A 20904-nucleotide genomic window follows, 5' to 3' on the forward strand; every position below is an offset into this window, starting at 1 on the left:
TTCCTTGTAAGCTAGCATGTTACGAACCAAACCAATGGAAACTTCCTCATAATCAAAGCAACGTTTCCTATTGACGCTACCAGCTGCTGTTAGTGGAAATAATTATAATGGCTGTTAATTCAAATTCGCTGTTTATCAAAATTGATACAAGTGAAATGATGGCTGTTTGACAGCCAAGCTATACATATTGGCCACTTACTGCATATTAGCTAACTCTGAATAAAGTGCTTGTTGTCCCTTAACTTTAAATGGTATCTACTATAATATATATATATATATATATACTCTAAGGTGGCACAGCAAGTTATTGTGTTCATGTAAACTAGCCAGCTATCTGGTAAACTGTGGGTGAATAACTATTTGAGTTATTTTGATCAATCAAGAACTCATCCCTTATTTGTGATGTTGCCCTTTTAACTGTCTCTTCAGACCAGATCCAGGTCTCAAACGGACCAGAAGACTGACCCTGGATCAGTGGGTTTAAACCTGGCTGTGCAGCCTCTTCGTTCTCCGTTGAGCAGCATGACTTGGTTGACGTTTCCTGCTGCCGACCTGCTGTACGGGTGTCTCGGCATCTCCATCACCGTCTGGTTGACTCTCCTGGTCGTCTTCATAATCCTGCCAGCTGTACTCGGAGACTCTTTTAGTATCCGCAGACTCTACATGAGGACACTCCTCAAGGTTTTTGAGGTGAGCTTTGTGTTGCTGTAATGCACAATATTAATGGAAGCCAGCAACATATTTGTATTGTTGTTGGTTTATTTATTATGTGTTATTTATACACATGGTATATATCCGCCCTCTGAACTGCTGCAGTAATATATTATTTAATCTCACAGATTGTATAATTAAAAAAAAAGCTTTTCCTGTCAGATGGGACCCCCGTGTTCTCTCGGCTCGGGGAAACTGATAGAGGCACAGGTCATGTTGCTGCCTGCCTTTCCTTGGGGACTTAGCTTTGGGGACAGACCCCGGGGAGGAACAAGCTTTTAGCCATGGGACTACCATCTGAGGTGTTGGAGATACTGCAGGGAGCTTAGACTCCTGGGATGAAGTTTATCTACCGGGATAGTTGGAGGATTTTCTAGATATGTAGAGGACACAAGGCAGTTTTCCTCACTAACTAAGCCACTGTAGCTGTGTAGAACTCCCCTTCTACACTCAGGATAATGGTCTGATTCAAGACGAACAATAAGGGACAATGAGATAACTAGCTTCTGAGCAGGATTGGTAACTGCTTCACCAGTTTCTTGAAGGTTGTACTTCAGTTGACTGTTGCTGGTGTGAGGAAGCAACCGTTTGACCCCCTGGATCTGGTAGCTGTCAATCAAGAATGTCTTTATGGAGAGTGGGATAAGCTGCAGGCTGTCTCAGTCAATCATAAACCCTGCATTGTGCAGGATTCTTATTCATGAAAGAGGTAGTTGTGCAGCCAAATCTGACTTTGCTCAAAACATCCTCTCTTTCTTTTCTCTCTGCTTTGTCCAGTCAGCTGTCTGGCATTGAACCCAGCAAAAGAGCAGACCTACAAGATGTTGGTTTCAACTCAGAGAACGTTATGTCCAGGCTTTCCCGCTGGACCCTAGATGTATTACAGCACACCAATAAGGAGCTGGTATTCCACTGCCTTCCTGTGTGGTCAAATACCTCTACCTGTGACATGGCAGAATGATGACATGGCATCATATGTGATATTGCTATTTAGTCTGGCCCATCCACATGGTTCTACCATCTTAATTTAGCTCCAGGCATCAATCATCTTGGATTCATGCAGCAGGTCTGGGAGACTTGTTGGTGTGTTTTCACAGGCTACAGCCTAAAGCTAACACTGGTGTTTTATTAACACAACAGATGGTTCTTTAAATGTCCTCTCTCCAGGTCTAGATGATAGTAATATCGTTTTCTAATCTAGCTATCTTAATGTTTTTTCTCTTGAATTAGTGGGCAACCTCACAAATAGAGATGGGAGCGAAGGAAAAGAATCGGCACCTCTATAAACCATATAGCAATGGTAAACAAGTTCATATTTCTCAGTTAGAAATTCTTACTGTTGATCATTTTGACCATTAACTCAAATCCATGTCTTTCTTCTTTTCCTTGTGTTCGTAGGAATCATAGCCAAAGAACCGCCATCCTCCTTGCAGCAGGAGATCCAGGAGCTTCGAGGTTCTGCCAGCTGTCTCCACTCAGAGCCTGAGTTTGACTTGGCCGACATCTCCTACTTCTGCCGGAGAGGCGTGGAGAGCATCTTGGACGACGAGGTGACTAAGCGCTTTTCGGCCCAGGAACTGGAGAGCTGGAACTTACTGACTCGAAGCAGCTACAACTTCCGTCATATCAGCATGAGACTTGCTGTCCTGTGGTGCCTGGGTGTCCTCATCCGCTACGGCGTCCTGCTGCCTCTCAGGTCAGAGCTGCACTCAGACAGGCTATGTGGAGACAGATTCATCTCATCGGGTGAACAACTGGTTTAGTCGTGTTCTTCTTTCTACAGGGTTACTCTGGCAGTCACAGGCATTAGTCTGCTTCTAGTACTGACTACTTTGGTGGGATTTTTACCAAATAGAATGTAAGTTTCCCACAATTCTCATAACACTTTAAGCATGCGCGTGAAGTTATGTCCCTATAACAAAAGCAGAAAGATGATCAAAACCGTGCAACCACATGAATTTTAGCCTAAATTTAACCTTTATGCTGTACGTGTTCAGGTTAAGGATCTACCTGAGTGAGAAGGTTCATCTGATGTGTTACCGCATCTGTGTGAGATCTCTCACAGCAATCATCACCTATCATAACAGGTACAACATATCTAATATTCAGGAACAACATCACCTGCCTCAGAGACATTTTGAATTGACCGATTGATGTAATTCATAAGTCAACTGCTTTTATGTCTCCATCTCAAAGAACATAAAGGCAGATGTTGCGTGTCAAGTTGTGTGTCCGTGTCTAAAACCGACTTGTTTGATTTCAGAGAGAACAAACCAAAGAACGGCGGCATCTGTGTGTCCAATCACACGACGCCCATAGATGTCATCATCTTGGCCAATGACGGCTGCTACTCCTTGGTAGAAGAGTGTGTCTGTCTCTGTGTGTTTCCTGGAGAGAGTGTGTTCATAAGAATTAATGAATATGAATGTTTTTGAGCTGAACTTGGGTGTAACTCGTCTCTCAGATTGGCCAGGTGCATAGAGGATTGATGGGGATGATCCAGCGAGCCATGGCCAAATCCACTCCTCATATCTGGTTCGAAAGATCAGAAGTCAAAGACAGACACCTAGTGGCCAAAAGGTAACAATGCATCTTGTCAGTGTTGCTCTGCAGTATGGTCAGCCCCACTGCTGTGCAGCAAGATATCATTTAAGTTAATTTATTTGTTTTGAGCTCTAGAAGTGAGTCTTATGGCAAGCTTCTTTAATATATACATGCATATATATTGGTGAATTCTGCTTTGTCATTTCAGGCTCAGCGATCATGTTGCTGACAAAACCAAACAGCCCATCCTGATCTTTCCTGAGGGTGTGTATGATGATATATCTCTTCAAAACACGTGTGTGGAGAAGAGCCCGAAACATTTGTGGTTTAGCTTCGATAAGAGCGCCACCATGTGTCTTTTACAGGTACGTGCATTAACAACACATCAGTCATGATGTTCAAAAAGGGCAGCTTTGAAATCGACTGCACGGTCTATCCAGTTGCCATTAAGGTAGGAACTTTTTCTCTTTTGTCCTCCTTTCTGCTCATTTTGCTCTTACATTGGCTTAATGTGGCTTTATGTCCATCTTGCAGTACGATCCTCGGTTTGGGGATGCTTTCTGGAACAGCAGTAAGTTTGGCATGGTGACTTATCTGCTGAGGATGATGAGCAGTTGGGCCATTGTCTGCAGCGTTTGGTACCTTCCGCCTATGAACAGAGAGGTGAAACTTTGCTGCAACCTTACAAGGGAATATGTTGTATTATGAAAACCCAGATCATCTGTTGTTCACTTTATCTACTGGACCACCTTTTCCATCTTTTCTTCACCGGTTCTTTTTTATTCTCCTCGTGTAGGAAGGGGAGGATGCCGTACAGTTTGCAAACAGAGTGAAAGCAGCCATAGCTGCCCAAGGAGGACTAGTGGATCTCATTTGGTGAGTTTATAGCATTTACTAACGTTACGTTCGTCAAGTTAAAAAAAAAACATGTCCCACTGCCATTACACCAGTGCAGAAAAAGAGAGTGGAAGAAGATGATGTGATTTAGAGAATGCCAGCCAAGTTATCTGAATGCAGGTGCCGGACCATCAGGAGCCAGCGATGAAAACATAAACCAACGGTCTGCACACTGTAGCTCCCTTAACAGCAATGGATTCTCCGCATGTTTCAAGCTAATGGTTTTCTTCAGACTTATCGATCAATAAAAATGTAGTGTTAATGGCTGTTCAAAAGAGACGTTTCGTTGGTGGCTTTTAGCTTTGACAGAAACTGTCCGGTATTGCACCTGAAGGTAATTCATAAGGTTACACTCTGAGTTAATGACACTGTGTCGAGTCTGTGTGTGATCCTCTTTCCCTCTGTTTCGTGTTTTCCTCTCAGGGACGGAGGGCTGAAACGAGCAAAAGTGAAAGAGGCTTATAAAGAAGAGCAACAGAAACTTTACAGTAAAGTTCTCGCAGGTGACAAGATGGACAAAAAGGACAACGAGAACATGACTTACTAAATATTACTTTCTAAGTTTTGATGTTTATGTTTTTATTGATGTAAAATATGTATTTTATTGTTTGTATGTTGTCAAACATTGAGACATACCAATGTTAATAGGTCATTGTGTTTTAACTAATTGTTAAAATTGTTGCCTCCCTTTTACCGCCATGCGAGCTTGCTGTATTAAAAAACAATTACCTCATCTTTGCAAAGGATTCTAAATGATTTCAAAGATGCGTTTGACAGGGTCACGTCCATCGAGATAGCTGCGACCATTTAAGTGCCTACTACTACTGCCGTTACGTCACAGTCAGACAGTGGCAGTGCCAACACTCCTGTGCGTCATCCTGCTAATTGGCTCAAGGCTCTATATGTGTCTCTGGTTTAATCGTTGCTGGGCACCAGGAAGCAGCGAGCGTGAGATCAAACATGTTCAACGTGGAAGCTGTGATCGTGTAGGTTTCCAATTAGTTAGTCTCTGAAGGATTTGAGGTTTTCGAGTGACACAAAGAAATTCGACCATGAAGAAAAACGTTGTTGCCTTTCTTCAACAGCAGGAGTCAGTGTGACATCGATGTTTGCATATTTGTGACATGAGTAACAACATATGAAGCAGCTTTATAACTGTCTAAAATACATTCATTTTCTATATGCACCAAATCCTGCTCAGGTTCATGGGAATTAGAGGGGTGGGGTTATCCCAGCATGCATTATGGTAAACCAACTCAACAAAATTGGCCGGTTCATCGATGGGTTTAAGAGCATTCAATCCATCTAAAATCCATGCAGACACTGGCACTACAGGCTGATTAAGATTCAAACCGGAGCAGTGAAACTGAATCCAATGTGAACCCTATCAGCTGTCACAGGCGTGTCAGGTATCTGGCCTTCTCTCTCCAATTAGAGCCGAGGTTCTCATGTGTTCTCACCTGCTCCAGAAAGGTGTTAAAGTAGACGGCACTGTACATTAATATAGAACATACTGCAATTGGCAGAAATCATGTTATTATTTTATGAAAAGACTAAACCGGCCAAGGGACTAGACGATTAGAAACTGTCAGTGTCAGTAAGTTCCCAAGTCAATCAGTGATGTGGATGCAGCTGATATGACGCTGACGCACTGTGGCAGGTGTCGGCGAGGATCAAGTGTGGCCCGCCGGCTCCACCCGGTTGTTGTCGCGGTGTGAACGGGCCGAGCAGCGTGTCATCAACGTGTAATCTGTTAATCCGGGGGAGTGTCTCGTGTGGACCGAGGACCTCTCTCGGTGTAGCCACGCCCAACGAGTCGTTTCCTCAAACTCACGGGGGGGAAAAAAAAAAGAAAAAAACTTTTCCTCGCTTGTCTGTCCAGTCCGGCGGTGAGCCGATGGTTGGGAGTCACGTCGCTCTGGTTCCCGGGTTTTAGTCTGTGTGCGGGCTTCGTCCAGCAAGCAGCGGTGTCAGCATGTCTCTGGCGGCTCAGCAGTGGTGTCCCACCAGCGTCCAGGTAACGGTACAGCAAGCCAGAGGCCTCCGCACGAAGGGCAAGGGCGGCACGAACGACGCGTACGCGCTCATGCAAGTGGGCAAGGAGAAGTTCCAGACCTCGGTGGTGGAGAAGAGTGTGGCCCCGGTGTGGAAGGAGGAGGCCGCCTTCGACCTGCCGCCGCCGCCGCCGCAGGGTGGAGGTGGTGGAGGTACGCTGCAGGTCCACGTCCTGCACCGGGCCCTGGTGGGTCCAGACAAACTGCTGGGACAGGCTGTCATCAACCTGCTGCAGCTCAGTGAGGACAAGACCCGCAACAAGACCGAGTAAGTGCTCAAAGCTTCTTGAATGAGTGTGTGGTCTACAGTTGTAAGCAGCCAAAACCTTCCTCACAATGACCCAGAAAGTCCAGAAACTTTTCCAGGCAATCAACCAATTAATCAATCCATTAATTAGCCTCTACCACATGAATAACGATTTTCTTTGAGCCATTATATGCCTCTGCAGCTGACCCTGAAGACAGAAAAGTGTTATATTATATAACAAATATATTTATATTAAAAACATGACCAACGTCAAAAATCTGTTTTGAAAGAGTTTGCGCATCAAACACTATTATGTCTTGTTCTTTTCCCCTCAGTCCTCTTAATAATACAAGAGTGTGTTCTATGTAATATGCAGGTTTAGGCAGATGTTCCTCTTGGCTCTTAGCTGCATGTAAATGGGGAAATTATGGGAGGAAATGAAGTCTGAGCTACTGTGATTTTCATCTGTGTCACAGGGGAACAACTCCTGGTCGCTGGTTTTGTCAGTCATACTCCAGCATTTTGGTCTTAACACGCCAAAACTCTCTAATCCCTATTAAATCCGTTTATAATTACAAACCATGTTTTTGTTGTAAAGATACAAAAAATATGCAGCATTTGTGAAAATCTGGATTAGTGGGGCCTTATGAATATGTTTCTGTTGAGACATACCTGAAAAGACTCTTTGTGGTTGAGGAACCTCTGATATTTGCACCTTTTTTTCCCACTGAGGTGAGGTATTTGAGATCTCACACACACACACACACACACACACACACACAGCCACGCATCACTACACACACCATGTGGGTATGACTTCTGAATGTTGCCCACTCGCTCCAGTGCAGCTCAAGGGATTTGTCCCCCTGGCAGCAGCTTTCAAGGATGCCAATCAGCATTACTTACTCAGGCAAAGACGTGAGTCAAAGGATTTACTCTTTCATTGACTGAACTTGTCAACAATGGACAGATTCGCCAAAGAAGACACAGACTTCACCTCGCTGTACCCAATGAAGCCCACTTTCGTACGCATGCCAAGATGAAATGTCAAGCATTCGGATACTCTTTATGCTTAATTTATGCCCCGCAGAGTAGGTGAAGGAGTTAATTTCAGTGGTGGGGTTTACAGGCCTTGCTTGTGCGCTGTGTGGTCTCAGTAACGGCAATTAGACACGCTTCAGTGTGTTAAAGGAAAGTTTTAACATTTAAATTCAAGACATCCTTGTTACATTTCAGATACAAGAGCCGTCAGCCATGTCCGTAGTCCAGTAAGAATTGCAATTGTTTTGTTGTGCAAAGCCGTTTCTGAGTATTTTAGTCCCCCGCCTTGTGACCAGTATTACACACACACACACACACACACTTTTTTTTGTGACAAATTGAAAAATCCCATGTGATACAAGAGCATAAAATGAGCTCTCTGAAATGTTTATATCGTCCCATGCCTACCATGTATGATGCTTTTGTGCGTCAACATGTCTGTTTAAAAGCTAGAGATTTGTTTTCCTTGAGCTTTGCATTTTTTATACATGCATTTGTTTTTATGAGGATATAAACATTGTTTTTGTCTAGCTGGTGTTGAATAAATGCTCAGCTTAGTTTTCTGTTGATCTTTCCCTGTAGCCCTCTGTGCGCTCGGTGAATGCACCTTGACTCCGAGGTTTAAGTCCAGCTTCAGCCTCACATTCCTTTGTGCTGAACCCTGACAAACATGCTGCACGAGCTGCCAGCCGCCTACAACGGCTCTACTGTGTGTTGTGTTCAGGGAACGCAATTATTCCACTACGTTCTACTCCTTGAACGTGTGTTGCTAGAGAAGTCTTCAGAAGCTTGTAGACATTACAGATGTTTATGCTTTATAGTGCCCACATCAATGAAACACATGCTAATGAGCAGCATGACATTTATCGTCACCAAAATCTGGTCTGAGAGCACACGTGCTATGAAACCTACAGAAAAATGGGAACCAAGTTGTATAAACGGCTTCAGTGTAACTTTATCTTTCCCCGACATAGAGTATTGTGATGTGATTTTGGTTGGAATGGGAGTTTCTGGTCTCTGGTCCCTTTTGCACAGGCTTTCATTTTGGCACGCTGAGCCCCGGACAGTTTGGGTCCTTGGACATTGTCACTGTTGAGTTGTTTTACTCACTCGCACAGCTGTTCTCGATGATAAGAAAGGCTTGAGCCACGCATTGTCTTATCAGTAGTTCAGGCTTCACAAGGAAGGATGTGTGTGTGTGTGTGTGTGTGTGCAGAGACTAGAATACATTTTGCAAAATGTTGAGTCATGCATTCTCCTTTGGGTTCAGCGTGTACTGTCTACTCTTCACAAGGTTGTGAGATGACTTGTAGGGCATCGGCATCATTATTATTATTAGTCAATGTTGAGAGAAAGTGACTTAATTCCTCCTCCTGGTTGCTAACTACCCCAACCAGCAAACGCCCAACACACTTTTGTAACTTCCCGTCCGTTCTGAGTGAACTAGCCTACTTCTTCTCCTTTTTTAAAGTTCATGTGGCATGATATGGTGCTGGTGGCATCTGTCGACATCAACCAAGTTAAGTAGTTCAAAGGTCAGGGTTGTGATTATACTTTATTTTATGCGTTGTTGTTTTTATATTAACAATGGAGCAGTTGCTCATATAGAACAAACCCAGAGAGTTAATAGCCGACTCGGCAGTTCCTCTCAGCTCTATGACGTTTCATGATGTTAAAATCTCTCCCTTAAAAATGGATTAAGGCGATTAAAGTCTCCCTTAAAGTGAAGCTGAAATGAAATATCAGTTTTATAGCAATATCGAAGGCTTCAGACCAGCTGCTGGGGACAAGAAAAGCCTTTTTAAAAGAGGCTATGATCAGTTCACAGCTTGTTTTGTCTACACTGAATTAGCAAATGCAGGTTCAAGATCATCATTTATTTATTTGGATTTAGCTGAAGGTCTAAAAATAATAACACTGACTTACTGTAATGTGTAGCTCATCCTCCTTACACGACAGTATGCTGTGAGCTATCCTTTTTATATTATTTATATTATAGGCCATATTGATGGATTGGAGAACAGTTCTACTACGACAATGAGACTATTCAAAAGGATCATATGATGCCACAGAAGGAATTAAATATTATTTTCCATAACTTTGTACCAAAAATGTCACACGTGCATGAGACTAGGCATGTAACAGCTACAGAACATAGTCTACATTTTTTCATGATGAATGAATCCAATCGGCTATCTAGCAGTGTTTTGTTGAAGGACGTGCATCAGGCAAACCCCTCAGTGGAATATGTATAAGGTCGAGGCCTGAAATGTGCAGATCACGTCCCGTTACTCATCAGCGGTGTAGGAGGCTGTAGGCGAGCCGGGATTGTAGTCTCACCCGCCAACGTGCAGGAAAAGAAGTTTTCCTTCTTAAATTGTTTGTGCAACACATCTGTGGGGGAGGAGGGTCTGATTCAGTACCAGCAACGGAAAAATATTAGGTCTCAAAAAATACTGTTTATGGCCCATAAACGCACCAAGCATGATACATTTGGACGGTACGGAATGTTTTTTTCTGTTTTTAAAACTGCCTTTTTTAACTGCATATGTTATTTTTGAAGGTAACTTTCTTTTTTTCCACACATTGCAAGAACAGACGCACACACACACACACACACACACACACACACACACACACACACACACACACACACACACACACACAGAAAACCACGGCCCCTTCCTCATTTCCCCAGGAATCCAGATTTCAGTTGGAGTTGTTTGTTCAGTGGTGAGCTGACCTTAGATATCTGCCTGATGGGCACTTTTTTTGCGCTGACTGTGCCTTTTTGTTGTTCTTGTGAAAATACTCTGCTTATTCTGTGCCCCTTCTGTCCGTATCGGGCCGCGACGCAGGTGCAGAAGCAGAGCAAAGTTGACACAACCCGGTCTCAGTGGACGACTTACTGAGTTTATGCTGCTCTGCATGTGAAAGACCGACATTTGAAGTCGCTTGTTTGTTGTTTGAGTTGGTGTGTTATTGTCAGGCTACATGAGGGGAATGAGGTTCATAGCAGATTCGTGTCCTGTGATCTTGACCAGTTTTAGTTTCACGAAGAGCGGAGCCTAATCTTGTCGGATTAAAACTGTCCTTGAAGGGGACGTCTGGTCTGTTGACTGTCTGTCTGGTTAGATGTCTGGGAACGTGCGGTATCTTCACAAGATCGAGCGTGATGCTTATCCCCGAAGAATGGCAGCTCATCGGAGAACCTGCTAAGAATTACGCTACAAGTCTGATCCTAAAGTGGGACCTTTTTATCAGAGACTGTGGAGGAAAAGGGAACATTCATCCAGTACAAACATTCTAACTTCCCCACATTAGAGTCGGCCACAGACAGAACAGTATTATTATGATTATTTTTAAAAAGCGTTTCTTCATGGTCAGTTTGCTGCTTGTGCTTTGAGCCTCACAGACTTTCCAAAAACATTCAAGTGGCTGCTGAGTCACCCTCCATTTTCTTTGGGATGGATCATAGTTTCCACAAAAACGCTGACAAGGCAAACTGTACACGACTCTGTCTTTAAGTGTCTGATTCTTTTAAACCCGATCACAATACGCTGAATTATGGTTCGATCTTCATTTTCTTTTTTAGTTTAAAACTCTAAAAACGGCCTGTACTCTACCTGCTAGCAGCAAAAAAAAAGGCCAACTTTCTTGGAGTTGGTAGAGACCAAAAACTGAGCTAAAAGCGAGTATGAATACTGGACATACATTAATCAGGGGACCAAAACTCTACAGACTTTTTAACAAAAGATTTATGTCTCATTTCCCCAAAAATCAGCTATTGCAGGTCTAAACATGTTTTTAACCTTTAAGTTTTTAACCGACTGAAACAAGAAGACGATGTGTATTTAACGTGCATTAAACAAATGTTCATTCTTCAACAGATGGTTTAAGTTGCTGGACAAGAATGGCAAGGCAGACAAAGACAGAGGTGAGGTGCTTGTGGACATCCAGTTCATGAGGAACAACATGACCTCCAGCATGTTTGACCTCTCTGCTGCCGGCAAATCCAGATCTCGCCTGGGCAAGTTCAAGGACAAAGTTCGTGGCAAGAAGAAGGAATCGGACACCACCTCGAATGTGGTGCCGTCCTTCGCCCAGGTTCTGACGGACAGCGAGGAGGAGGGGAACGGGGACGGCGAGGTGGCTGCGAGCAAGGTTGAGAAAAAGAAGAAAAATAAGATGAAGTCTTTGTTTTCCCCCAAGTCTAACCTGCAGAGGAACATGTCTCAGTCCATGTCTGTTCTGCCTGCGAAGAACTCCTCGCTGAGCGGCAGCCAGTCGTCTGGTCTAAATGTGGATTCCTCTGAAGGTCAGCAGTTTTTTAATTGAACCATGGTTATATATAATTTATTTTCTCTTGTCCTTTTTGTTGCTATGTGCATGATCACTTCCCCTTCCTTCCAGGTAAAAAGAAGTTCAAGTTCCGGATACGTAAACTTTCAGACAGCTCGGAGAGCAAAGACTCCTCCTCTGGCCCCCAGAAGCACGGCGCCGCAGAGCAGAGTAACCTGTGCATCAACGGCAGTCATGTTTACCGTGAAGAGCCGCCGCCCCGGACCGCTCGCATCGGCTCCAACTTCAGTCTGGCCAGTTCAGGCCACGGATCCATGGAGGACGGTCCAGAAAGCTCCACTCCATCTGTGGACTCACTAAGGGCGATGAGGCAATATTCACCATGGACAGAGGAAGAGGAGGAGGAAGTGGAAAACACGGAGGAGGATGATGTGGGTGAACTGAGACGGGAGGAAGAGGAAAAGATTAAAATGGAGAATGAAAGAAGGAGAAAGGAAGAGGAGATGGTTAGGAGACGAGAAGAAGAGCTTGAGAGGCTGGCTGAGGAAAAGAGAAGACAAGAGGAAGAAAAGAATGTTGAAAGGGAGAAGGAGGAAATGGTTAGGAGGGAGGAGGAAGAGAGGGTAAGGAGAGAGGAAGAAGAGTGTGAAAAATTAGCAGAGGAAAAGAGGAGACTAGAACAGAAAAGGATTGAAGACGAGAGAGTTAGACAGGAGGAAGAGGAGAGGATCAGGAGGCAGGAGGAGAGGATTGAGAAAGAGAGGAGGAGACGAGAGGAAGAAGAGATGGTGAGAAGACAAGAAGAGGAGCGTGAGGAAAAGAGGAGGCTTGAGGAAGAAGAAAGGAGGCAAAGGGAGGAAGAGGAAAGAATTAGGATGGATGAAGAGAGGGCTGAGGAAAAGAGGAGACAAGGGGAAGAGGAGAAGGTTAAAAGACAAGAAAGGGAGTGTGAGGAAAAGAGGAGACAAGAGGAAGAAGAAAGGAGGCAGAAGGAGGAAGAGGAAAGGATTAGGATGGATGAAGAGAGGGCTGAGGAAAAGAGGAGACAAGAGGAAGAGGAGAAGGTTAAAAGACAAGAAAGGGAGTGTGAGGAAAAGAGGAGACAAGAGGAAGAAGAAAGGAGGCAGAAGGAGGAAGAGGAAAGGATTAGGATGGAGGAGGTGAGGGCAGGGGAAATGAGAAGACGAGAGGAAGAGGAGAAGGTGAGAAGACAAGAGGAAGAGGAGAAGGTGAGAAGACAAGAGGAAGAGGAGAAGGTGAGAAGGGAAGAGGAGCAGACATTAGCAGAGGAAAGGGTAAGCCTGGAGGCAGAAGAACGAAGAAAGATTGAAGAAGAGAAGTATAGAAAGGAAGAAAAGGAAAGGGTCGAGGAAGAGAGGAGACGACGAGAGGAAGAGGAGCTGGTGAGAAGACAAGAGGAGGAGCTTAAGGAACAAGAAAGAAGGCGAAGGGAGGAAGAAGAAAAGATTAGGGAGGAGGAGGAGGAGAAGGCTAGGAGGGAAAAGGAAGAATTTGAGCGATTGGTAGAAGAAAAGAGAAAACTAGAGGATGAAAAAAGAAAAAGGATTGAGGCAGAAGAGAGGATTAGAAGGGAGGAAAAAGAAAGGATAAGGGTGGATGAAGAGGAGAGGGTTAGGAAACAAGAGGAAGAGCGTGAGCAGTTGGAGGAGGAAAAGAGGATGCTAGAAGAGCAAGAAAGGAGGAGGATTGAGAAAGAAGAAAGAAAGCAAAGGGAGGAAGAGGAAGCGATTAGAAAAGAGGAGGAAGAGGAGAGGGCTAGAAAGGAAAAGGAAGAATATGAGAGATTGGTAGAAGAAAAAATGAGACAACAGGAAGAAGAGAGAAGGATAGAAGAAGAGGAGAACATTAGGAGGAAGGAGAAAGCTGAAAATGAGAGGAAGGAAGAGGAGGCCAGAATGCTGGAGAAAGAGAAGATAGTGAGGGAAGCAGAAGAACAGAAGGACAATAAAACAAAACCCAAAGCTGCAGGGAAGAAACCCAAAGTGGCTGTGGAGAGTCCTTCAGAAGTCCCTTCTACTAATCCATTTGATGAAAACTTTAATCCGTCTGAGGAGATTCCCGACAGCAACACAGCCCGAGGGTCGACTGTCCCGAAAAGGTTAGAATCTACATGAAATCCACCCGTGGGAGGCAGGAAAGGTTGTGGGTTAAACTTTAGTTTAGTAAAGCTGCCTTACTTATAGGCAGCAAGGACCATCAACGGAATACCAGAGGAGGTAATGAAGTTAAATTCAAATACCAGATGAACATTATATAAAGGTAGTCATTAATACGTGCAGAAGAGTTATCTAAATGGAGTTCATCTTCTGTTTTTTTCAGTCAGCCACAACAGCAACAGTTCTCCTCGGCACTTCTCTTTTAAAAGTGACCTAAAGCTGACACCGTCATGAAACTTTCATAGCTTTACACACACACACACACACACACACACACACACACACACACACACACAGGATAGGTTTCTTTTGTCAACTGAGATTGGGGACTCATTGCCCAGTCTTACCCCATTAAAGCAGGTGTCAAATGAACAGGGAGGGAAGATGTAATTAATTTGACTCTGAAGGTTGCTTGGTCAGGATGAGATTTATTTTTAAAGCTTTTATCCTTTATATTACTACATTGCATTTCCTAAAATATACAAATGAATATTCTATCTTCTGCTTTGTTTGTTGTCTTGTTTTGTAATTGCGCAATGTTTTACAGGATTTTAATATATTTCTTAAATCTAATTTTAAACATCTGTGACCCCTGAGTCCCTTTTAACACTCAAGTATGCTTGAATATTTATGTAGTTTGTCTTTCATTTCCAGGGTTGAAGCTGCTGCATCCTCAATAGCAAGCAAGCCTGTTTCCACAGAACGCGAGAGGCGACCGGCTCCTCAGCCTCCGGGAAGGAATCAAGCGGAGAGTCCGAAGGAGCAGGACGGAACTACACGTCATCTGGGACAAATCGATAAGAAGAGTAACGACAGAGACACCAAAACCGTCAGCGTTCTCCCTCAGCGCTCGGTGCAAATGATCACTCCTCTGAGTAGGACTCCCGCGGATACGAAGAACACCCAGAGCTCGAGTTGTGCCACTGAAGAAACATCAAATGTAGCCAAACACAGTAAACGCCCTGCGCCTACTAGACCTGGTTCTGTGGAAGAAGGGCTGTCACCTGAACACAAGACAGCCGCGTCCTCCAAAGGCAATATTTCCCAACGACGTAGCTCGGAGGCAAAACAAGTCCCGATCGTTTACAGTTTGAATCCGTTTGAAGACGACGAAGATGAAGATGCCTCTCAAACAAAGATCAAATCCTCAAAGGCCCGCGCTCCGCCGCTTCCTGCAAAGAAAGCCAGTGCAGTGACTGATGACGGTGTAACCCACGTGTGTGACCCTGAGTCAAAGGTCGTACGTCCTGTGCAGGTCCAGGAGGCTCCGCTACAGGAGTCCCAGGCTGCAGCAGCTGGGGAGGAGGCCGTCAGGAAGAAGTTGGTGCCTCCTGTAACGTTACGCAGGTGATTATCATTTATACTCCTTCATCTTTGCTATTATTAATGCTGTTCCAGCTGATAAGGTTGGTGTGGATGAATGACTAGCGATGGCTAAATCCAGTCTCTCTCTCTCTCTCTCTCTCTCTCTCTCTCTCTCTCTCTCTCTCTCTCTCTCTCTCTCTCTCTCTCTCATTGCAGGCTTCAACCTGTAAAACCCCTTAATCCTTTGGAACAGCAGTCTGTTTCCGTTATTCAAGGGGGAAAATCCACAGGAATCCTTTGTGAAGTTCAGAATAAAACAATGGTATGTTTTCTTTTTTTTAATAGCCAAGGCTTTTATGGCATTTAAAGTGTCGCTGTAGGAAAGTGTTTATATCTACATGCTTGTTCACTAAAAAGCTTCACATTTGAATACTCCATTGAGAATGTTGAGTTATGTGTGTTTGAACTTGTTCTCCACATTTGATGTACTCTCACAGGTCAATGACACGAGTTTGAAAGGGCCCTACTCTCAGCTGACTCAAGGGGAACTCATCGCTCTGGTGCTCAAACAGGAAAAGCAGCTGTCGGAGAGAGACAGGAAGATGTCGGAGCTGGAGCGGTACATCGACAACTTGCTTGTGCGGGTCATGGAAGAGAAACCAAGTATTCTCATGTCCTTGAATGCTCTGAAGAAAGCTGCCTAGGTGGATTTACAACACTTTATCCCATCTGTCCCTGATCAGTTCAGACCCAGTAACCTGACAGTACAGCAACAGAAAGTTTGAAATACTTGTGGATTGTATTAGAAATGGTAGCTGGTGTAAAAGTTTGGGTTTACATGGTTTAACCGTATTGGCAAATGAATACAGTTTAAATATATTTTGTAAAAGAAATATTGAAGCATTTGCTGTTTCATGTGTGATGTTTTGTGTATTTGTTCTGATTTTTTTTCATGTTGAGTATAACATTATTTCCAGAAAATACTTAAATATCAAATGTTGCCAACATAACAGACTTAATTACTGTATTTTATGATGATTATTATAATAAAGCAATTTTTTTCTATTGACTGTTAGCTTCCTGTCCCCTGGAGATATCTTCAGTATGAAGAAGAGCCTTACCTGACTGTTAAAATGATGCACTGGTTATATAGATAAAGTTTCTTGCTCTGAATGTTTACATGAATTTACTAACCCCCAAACGCACTTTACTCATCTTAAAATTGAACAGTCAAATATCATGATGTACACTGAATTATTGCACTGTTATTGTACTAAGATAAAATAAATATATTTCTTCTTCTGATCAACAAGACATGTTCCTTTCCTGATCAATAAAGTATAGCTCTCTGTAGTTATTTTTTTAAATACAATAATGTGGATTGTGTGTGCGATTTAATGTTTTACTCCAAATCAATGTCCTAATTTCGTATTTTAACCGTTTTTAACATCTAACAAAATCATAAATTGAGAGCTTCCTGACTGATTTAGGATTTCAGGGCTAGGATTGTCAAAAAGAGACTGCCTCGTTAAAGCCATATATTTCGTCTAGTCTTCACGTTGTCGAGTTGAATAATGTCGTTTTTATCATCAGTGAGGAATGAGGTTATCTAGAGAAATGTCAGTGTCGGTATACTGGTCAAAGTATGAGGACCAAGCGGAACTATCGACCGCAGCGTGTTTGTATCTACCCGGACACATACTACGCGCCCCCCGGTGGTAAGTAGCGTTCATTGGTCGGTCGTAACGCTGCTGTTTACATTCATCAGGCCCACCGGTGTGCTGCAGGTGTTTTGTCCGCGTCCTGTTGTGCACGCGGCGTGTTATTTGCACGATGTCTCACGCGGGTGTGAGCTGCCCGGACTGCGGCTCCTCCAACGTCGTGGACGACAATCTGTACTGCCAGGTGCAGCGGGTATGCGTGGACTGCGGCTCCGTGGTGTCCGAGGGAGCTCTGACCAATGAGCTGACATACTTAGGAGGCTCAGGTATGTGACGTGACAGTGACCCGAGCTGGAGTTCCACCTTGGTTTGGTGTACTTTGTTGTTTGTGGTCCTCAAACAGAGAGACCTGCGACGAGGCGTATACGTCCACAGTTAAAAAAGCTGCGCAGCACCGATGTTTTTGAGCTGATGCTGATATCGGTATTTGGGTGTTTTTAGAGATCCAATCATAGTCTCTCTGTCTCAGTTAGAAACAAAACGATCGAGCATCTCGCAGCAGAATTACACCAAGCAGCAACCTACAGTGCTCAGAAATAAAGCGAGCATGGAAGTGCCAAAAACAATTGCAATTCTTCAAATGGCCACTTGAGGCTGGGCCCCGAGTCAGATCAGCCCGCTCACTACTAGACACCAGTAAGATAATTGAGAAAATAGGAGTTTTTTGTTGTTGCAAAAACTACAGGACCCACTCTTTGAGTTGATATGTTGTACTATAATGTTACAAATGCAAACCAAAAAATATAAGCTGTTTTCATCTTAAAGTGTAACAGATTTATGCATCTTCATGGATCATCTTAAAGGTTTGGAATCTTCCCCATCATAGGGGCCCCCAAACAGAAGCTTGGGTCCCCCAAAGGCAAGAAACAGCTCTGTGTCTACTGCACCATAGTTAAAGTCGCAGTCGGCAACATTTCTTTGATCATATTCACTGAAACCGACATTGCTCTGATAGAACTACATAAATCATCCGGTTTAAGAAAAAAACACGCCTCTACGTGCACCTAGAGCTTGTTCAATGCTATCATTCTGTCCACTCAGCGCAGTTCACAGTTCATGCCATATTGTTTCAATAGCGTGGAGATAGGTGCACAACCCTCCATAAAACACAGGTTTTATACTTTGACTGTTTTCTTTAATTCTTTGTTTTTGTTTTTATACAGATGTCAGCTACAGCCGGACCACAGCTTGTGCCAAAAAGCCATGTTTGAACCAAATAAAAGGTGAGAATTCCTCTCCGAGGGGAGCCGTGCTTGTTAGACAGTAGCTCCTCTGTATGTACGCATGCTGACGTGTCTTCCTTACACCTCCTTTTAGGTGTGCAGCGCGTGAAAGACATATGTCGGATTTTCCGGCTCAACTGTGACATTGAGGATCTCTCACAGACCTATTTCAACCAGGCCTATCAGCACGAACGCTTCATCAAAGTCAGCCTCGAGAAGAAAGAGATTCTCGCCGGCTGCTGTGTGCTTATAAGCTGCAGGATGCTCAACTGGCCCATAACCATTCAAACCCTCTGCTGCCTGCTGGACGCCGACCCGGTGTCGGTGGGAGGGGTCTACCAAGAGATGGTCAAGGCTCTCGACATAAAGGCTCCGCTCCTTAACATCACAGATGTGATAGAGAGCCACTGTCAAGAGTGAGTGAAGCATTGGGGTCTACAGGGTCCAGTTTGAGGGGGACATTTGAATGCTGATAGATAAACATTCAAGACTTATTATTTTACATTTTAGAAAACCAACCTGTATATATTATTCTGTCTGAAATTCTTGTTGAATTGTCGCCTAATTTGAATGAAAATGCATATTTTATCCCTCAGGTACAAGCTTAGCTCACTCCACGTTCCTGAAGAACTGTCCGAGAGCTCCAAGGACTTGAGCAAACGTGCCGTGGAGCTGGTGGAGCTGGCGGCAGATGCCTGGATCGTGACCGGCCGGACGCCCGTCCCCATCATGATGGCGGCAATCTATCTCTCCTGGCAGTCCTTGAAACCCAACAGGCAGCGCCTGAAATTCTCTCTGGACAAATTCTGTCACGTGTCCAAAGTGAACAAGCACAAACCGGCTTTGAAGAGAGTACTCGAGATGAAGAAGGTGCTGTGTAAGCTGGGCAACGAGATTCCCTGGGTCGGGGCAACGGTGACGCCGGACAATGTTGTTCTTTGGATGGACGATATTCTAAAGAACAGGTACGCCCTTCTAAGGAAGGCTCTCCGAATCCACGAAGACGCCCTGCTGGCAGAGTGTCAGGCCAGCGGTGAGGACTCTCTTACTGAGGAGACTCCTCCCCCCAAAGTCTCCGAACTGGATGCTGGAATGGCTCAGCGACCAGCAGATGGAGATGATAATCCGTGCTCGGCGCCCGAGCCTCACAGTGACGCTCAGAAGAGCCCAGATCCAGAACCGAACTGGGGGAAGAGGGTGCTGTTTGCTCCCCCGTGCGTGATTCACCCCAAGAAGAGGAGAACAGAGCAGCCCGAGGTCAGAGACGTTACCGGCGACGAAGACATTTCTGACAGTGAAATCGAGTCGTACATCCGAACTCCTCGTGAAGCTCAGGAGTTTGCTCGGGCACAGAAGAGGCTTTTTTTGACAGCGACAAATCAGCTCAAGAGCGGACTCTAATAAGGACAAGAGGTATTATAATTTACAAAACATTTTGTTCATGATGGGAGATGCTCCAACCTTTTTTTTTTTTATATATATATAATTAAGTTTTACACATTAACAGATCATCAGTTTTTGTTTTGGCTGCTTATACTTTCACTTTCAAATAAAGTTGTGTTGAAGACACCCTGCATCATAAAAAAAACAGAGAAATGCTTTTCTTTTCAAGGCAATATCGTAAAAAAATTATTTGAATATTTTTTCTTTCTTTCTATATTATTATTTTATATCTAAATGTGCTCAATAATTACAAAAGCAAAGCATAATGACCAGTTTGGTTTAAACGTCACCACCCCAATCATGACACTGCATAGAGACAAACTCGTTTTGCCACGGTTCCTTAGCTGACATTCTCTTGGATGCTCTGACACAAAATGTTTTTTTAATGGAAAAAGAGATGTTGGAGAAAACCCTCCACCAGTAAAAGCTCCACAGTGTGTTGTGTGTTATTTTTTTGGCCGTTACAGAACTCATCTCTCTGCAGCCTTTCACTTGATCAATGATCAGAACTTCAAATGTGATTAACAGAAAACAGAACGTGCTCAATTGGGCTTCTTTCACAGGGTTACAAACTAGCATTATCATCATTTGCAAGCAGCAAGCATTCTGAAACAATCAATCAGTTCTCACATTCTTTCAATGTCGTAAACGGGTTGGGTTGATTTGCATAAAACAATTTATCCTCCCCATTATCTAATTAGTAAATTCAGTGAGGGAAATGCACTCGGCACGTTGGGTAGAATTTAATTTCGTCATGCACTTCTGAAGCAGAGAGGTCATTTGAGCTCTAATTTTATTCACACTTCCACAGTCTATTGTTAGTACAGGCCACAGATCAAACAATACGTTTTGTGCATGTCACACCAAAAGTCACAACACGGCATACACATTCACACGTTCAATCACAGGATTCCCCTCGTTCGAGTTAATATGGACGGGAAAAGAGCAAAAAGAAAGGCACATGTTTTCACATGCACGCCACTGTGAAGGAGGTTTAATAATGTTAGTGGCAGTTGAGACTTGTTGACTTTGTTGAGTTATCACTGCTGCACCGATAAATCTGTCCCGTCTGTCTGCAGGAAGGAGATGGAAATGCATACGAATACAGAAAAGGTGACACGACGGCGCCGATGCAAATTAAATAATGGACGTGGAAAGAAGACAGAGAAAGCACATTTTGTGTAAAATCTCAAGTAGTAATAGAAACAAAAACAGAGAACGCAAAGCAACACAGAAGCC

At 43.9% G+C, this 20904-nt stretch overlaps 3 protein-coding genes across 5 annotated transcripts; all 3 read left to right on the forward strand.

The window, feature by feature from the left end:
• Nucleotides 1-434: 434 nt before the first annotated feature.
• gpat4 (glycerol-3-phosphate acyltransferase 4) lies at nucleotides 435-4699 on the forward strand (the record flags this gene model as incomplete). Its single annotated transcript, XM_084034551.1, has 12 exons — nucleotides 435-690; nucleotides 1942-2011; nucleotides 2110-2407; nucleotides 2495-2569; nucleotides 2709-2798; nucleotides 2975-3068; nucleotides 3176-3291; nucleotides 3464-3519; nucleotides 3621-3706; nucleotides 3790-3918; nucleotides 4052-4131; nucleotides 4576-4699. The coding sequence occupies exons 1-12, from the start codon at nucleotides 523-525 to the stop codon at nucleotides 4697-4699; spliced, it is 1386 nt and encodes a 461-aa protein (XP_083890677.1). The 5' UTR covers nucleotides 435-522.
• Nucleotides 4700-5997: 1298 nt separating this feature from the next.
• LOC311030342 (uncharacterized protein) lies at nucleotides 5998-16590 on the forward strand. 3 transcript variants are annotated; one of them, XM_084036032.1, is made up of 7 exons: nucleotides 5998-6474; nucleotides 11385-11812; nucleotides 11908-12998; nucleotides 13053-13915; nucleotides 14628-15320; nucleotides 15495-15600; nucleotides 15776-16590. In XM_084036032.1, exons 1-7 carry the CDS (start codon nucleotides 6128-6130, stop codon nucleotides 15980-15982), a joined length of 3735 nt encoding a protein of 1244 aa, XP_083892158.1. In that variant the 5' UTR covers nucleotides 5998-6127; the 3' UTR covers nucleotides 15983-16590. The 3 variants fall into 3 exon arrangements, with proteins under 3 accessions (XP_083892158.1, XP_083892159.1, XP_083892157.1); XM_084036033.1 differs by having other exon boundaries at nucleotides 11908-12860; nucleotides 12924-13915; XM_084036031.1 differs by having other exon boundaries at nucleotides 11908-13915.
• A 405-nt stretch (nucleotides 16591-16995) lies between these two features.
• brf2 (BRF2 general transcription factor IIIB subunit) lies at nucleotides 16996-20094 on the forward strand. The gene is made up of 4 exons (XM_084036049.1): nucleotides 16996-17265; nucleotides 18163-18222; nucleotides 18317-18638; nucleotides 18819-20094. The coding sequence occupies exons 1-4, from the start codon at nucleotides 17112-17114 to the stop codon at nucleotides 19621-19623; spliced, it is 1341 nt and encodes a 446-aa protein (XP_083892175.1). The 5' UTR covers nucleotides 16996-17111; the 3' UTR covers nucleotides 19624-20094.
• Nucleotides 20095-20904: the final 810 nt, after the last annotated feature.

The sequence above is a fragment of the Eutrigla gurnardus genome (assembly GCF_963514095.1).
Source record: "Eutrigla gurnardus genome assembly, chromosome: 19".
NCBI lineage: Eukaryota > Metazoa > Chordata > Actinopteri > Perciformes > Triglidae > Eutrigla > Eutrigla gurnardus.

Coding starts and splice junctions, on each gene's coding strand:
- LOC311030342 (XM_084036031.1), top strand. CDS start 6,128: ATGTCTCTGGCGGCTCAGCAGTGGTGTCCCACCAGCGTCCAGGTAACG. Junction 6,475..11,384: donor AAGACCCGCAACAAGACCGA/GTAAGTGCTCAA, acceptor ATTCTTCAACAG/ATGGTTTAAGTTGCTGGACA. Junction 13,916..14,627: donor GGGTCGACTGTCCCGAAAAG/GTTAGAATCTAC, acceptor TTTCATTTCCAG/GGTTGAAGCTGCTGCATCCT.
- brf2 (XM_084036049.1), top strand. CDS start 17,112: ATGTCTCACGCGGGTGTGAGCTGCCCGGACTGCGGCTCCTCCAACGTC. Junction 17,266..18,162: donor GACATACTTAGGAGGCTCAG/GTATGTGACGTG, acceptor GTTTTTATACAG/ATGTCAGCTACAGCCGGACC. Junction 18,223..18,316: donor ATGTTTGAACCAAATAAAAG/GTGAGAATTCCT, acceptor ACCTCCTTTTAG/GTGTGCAGCGCGTGAAAGAC.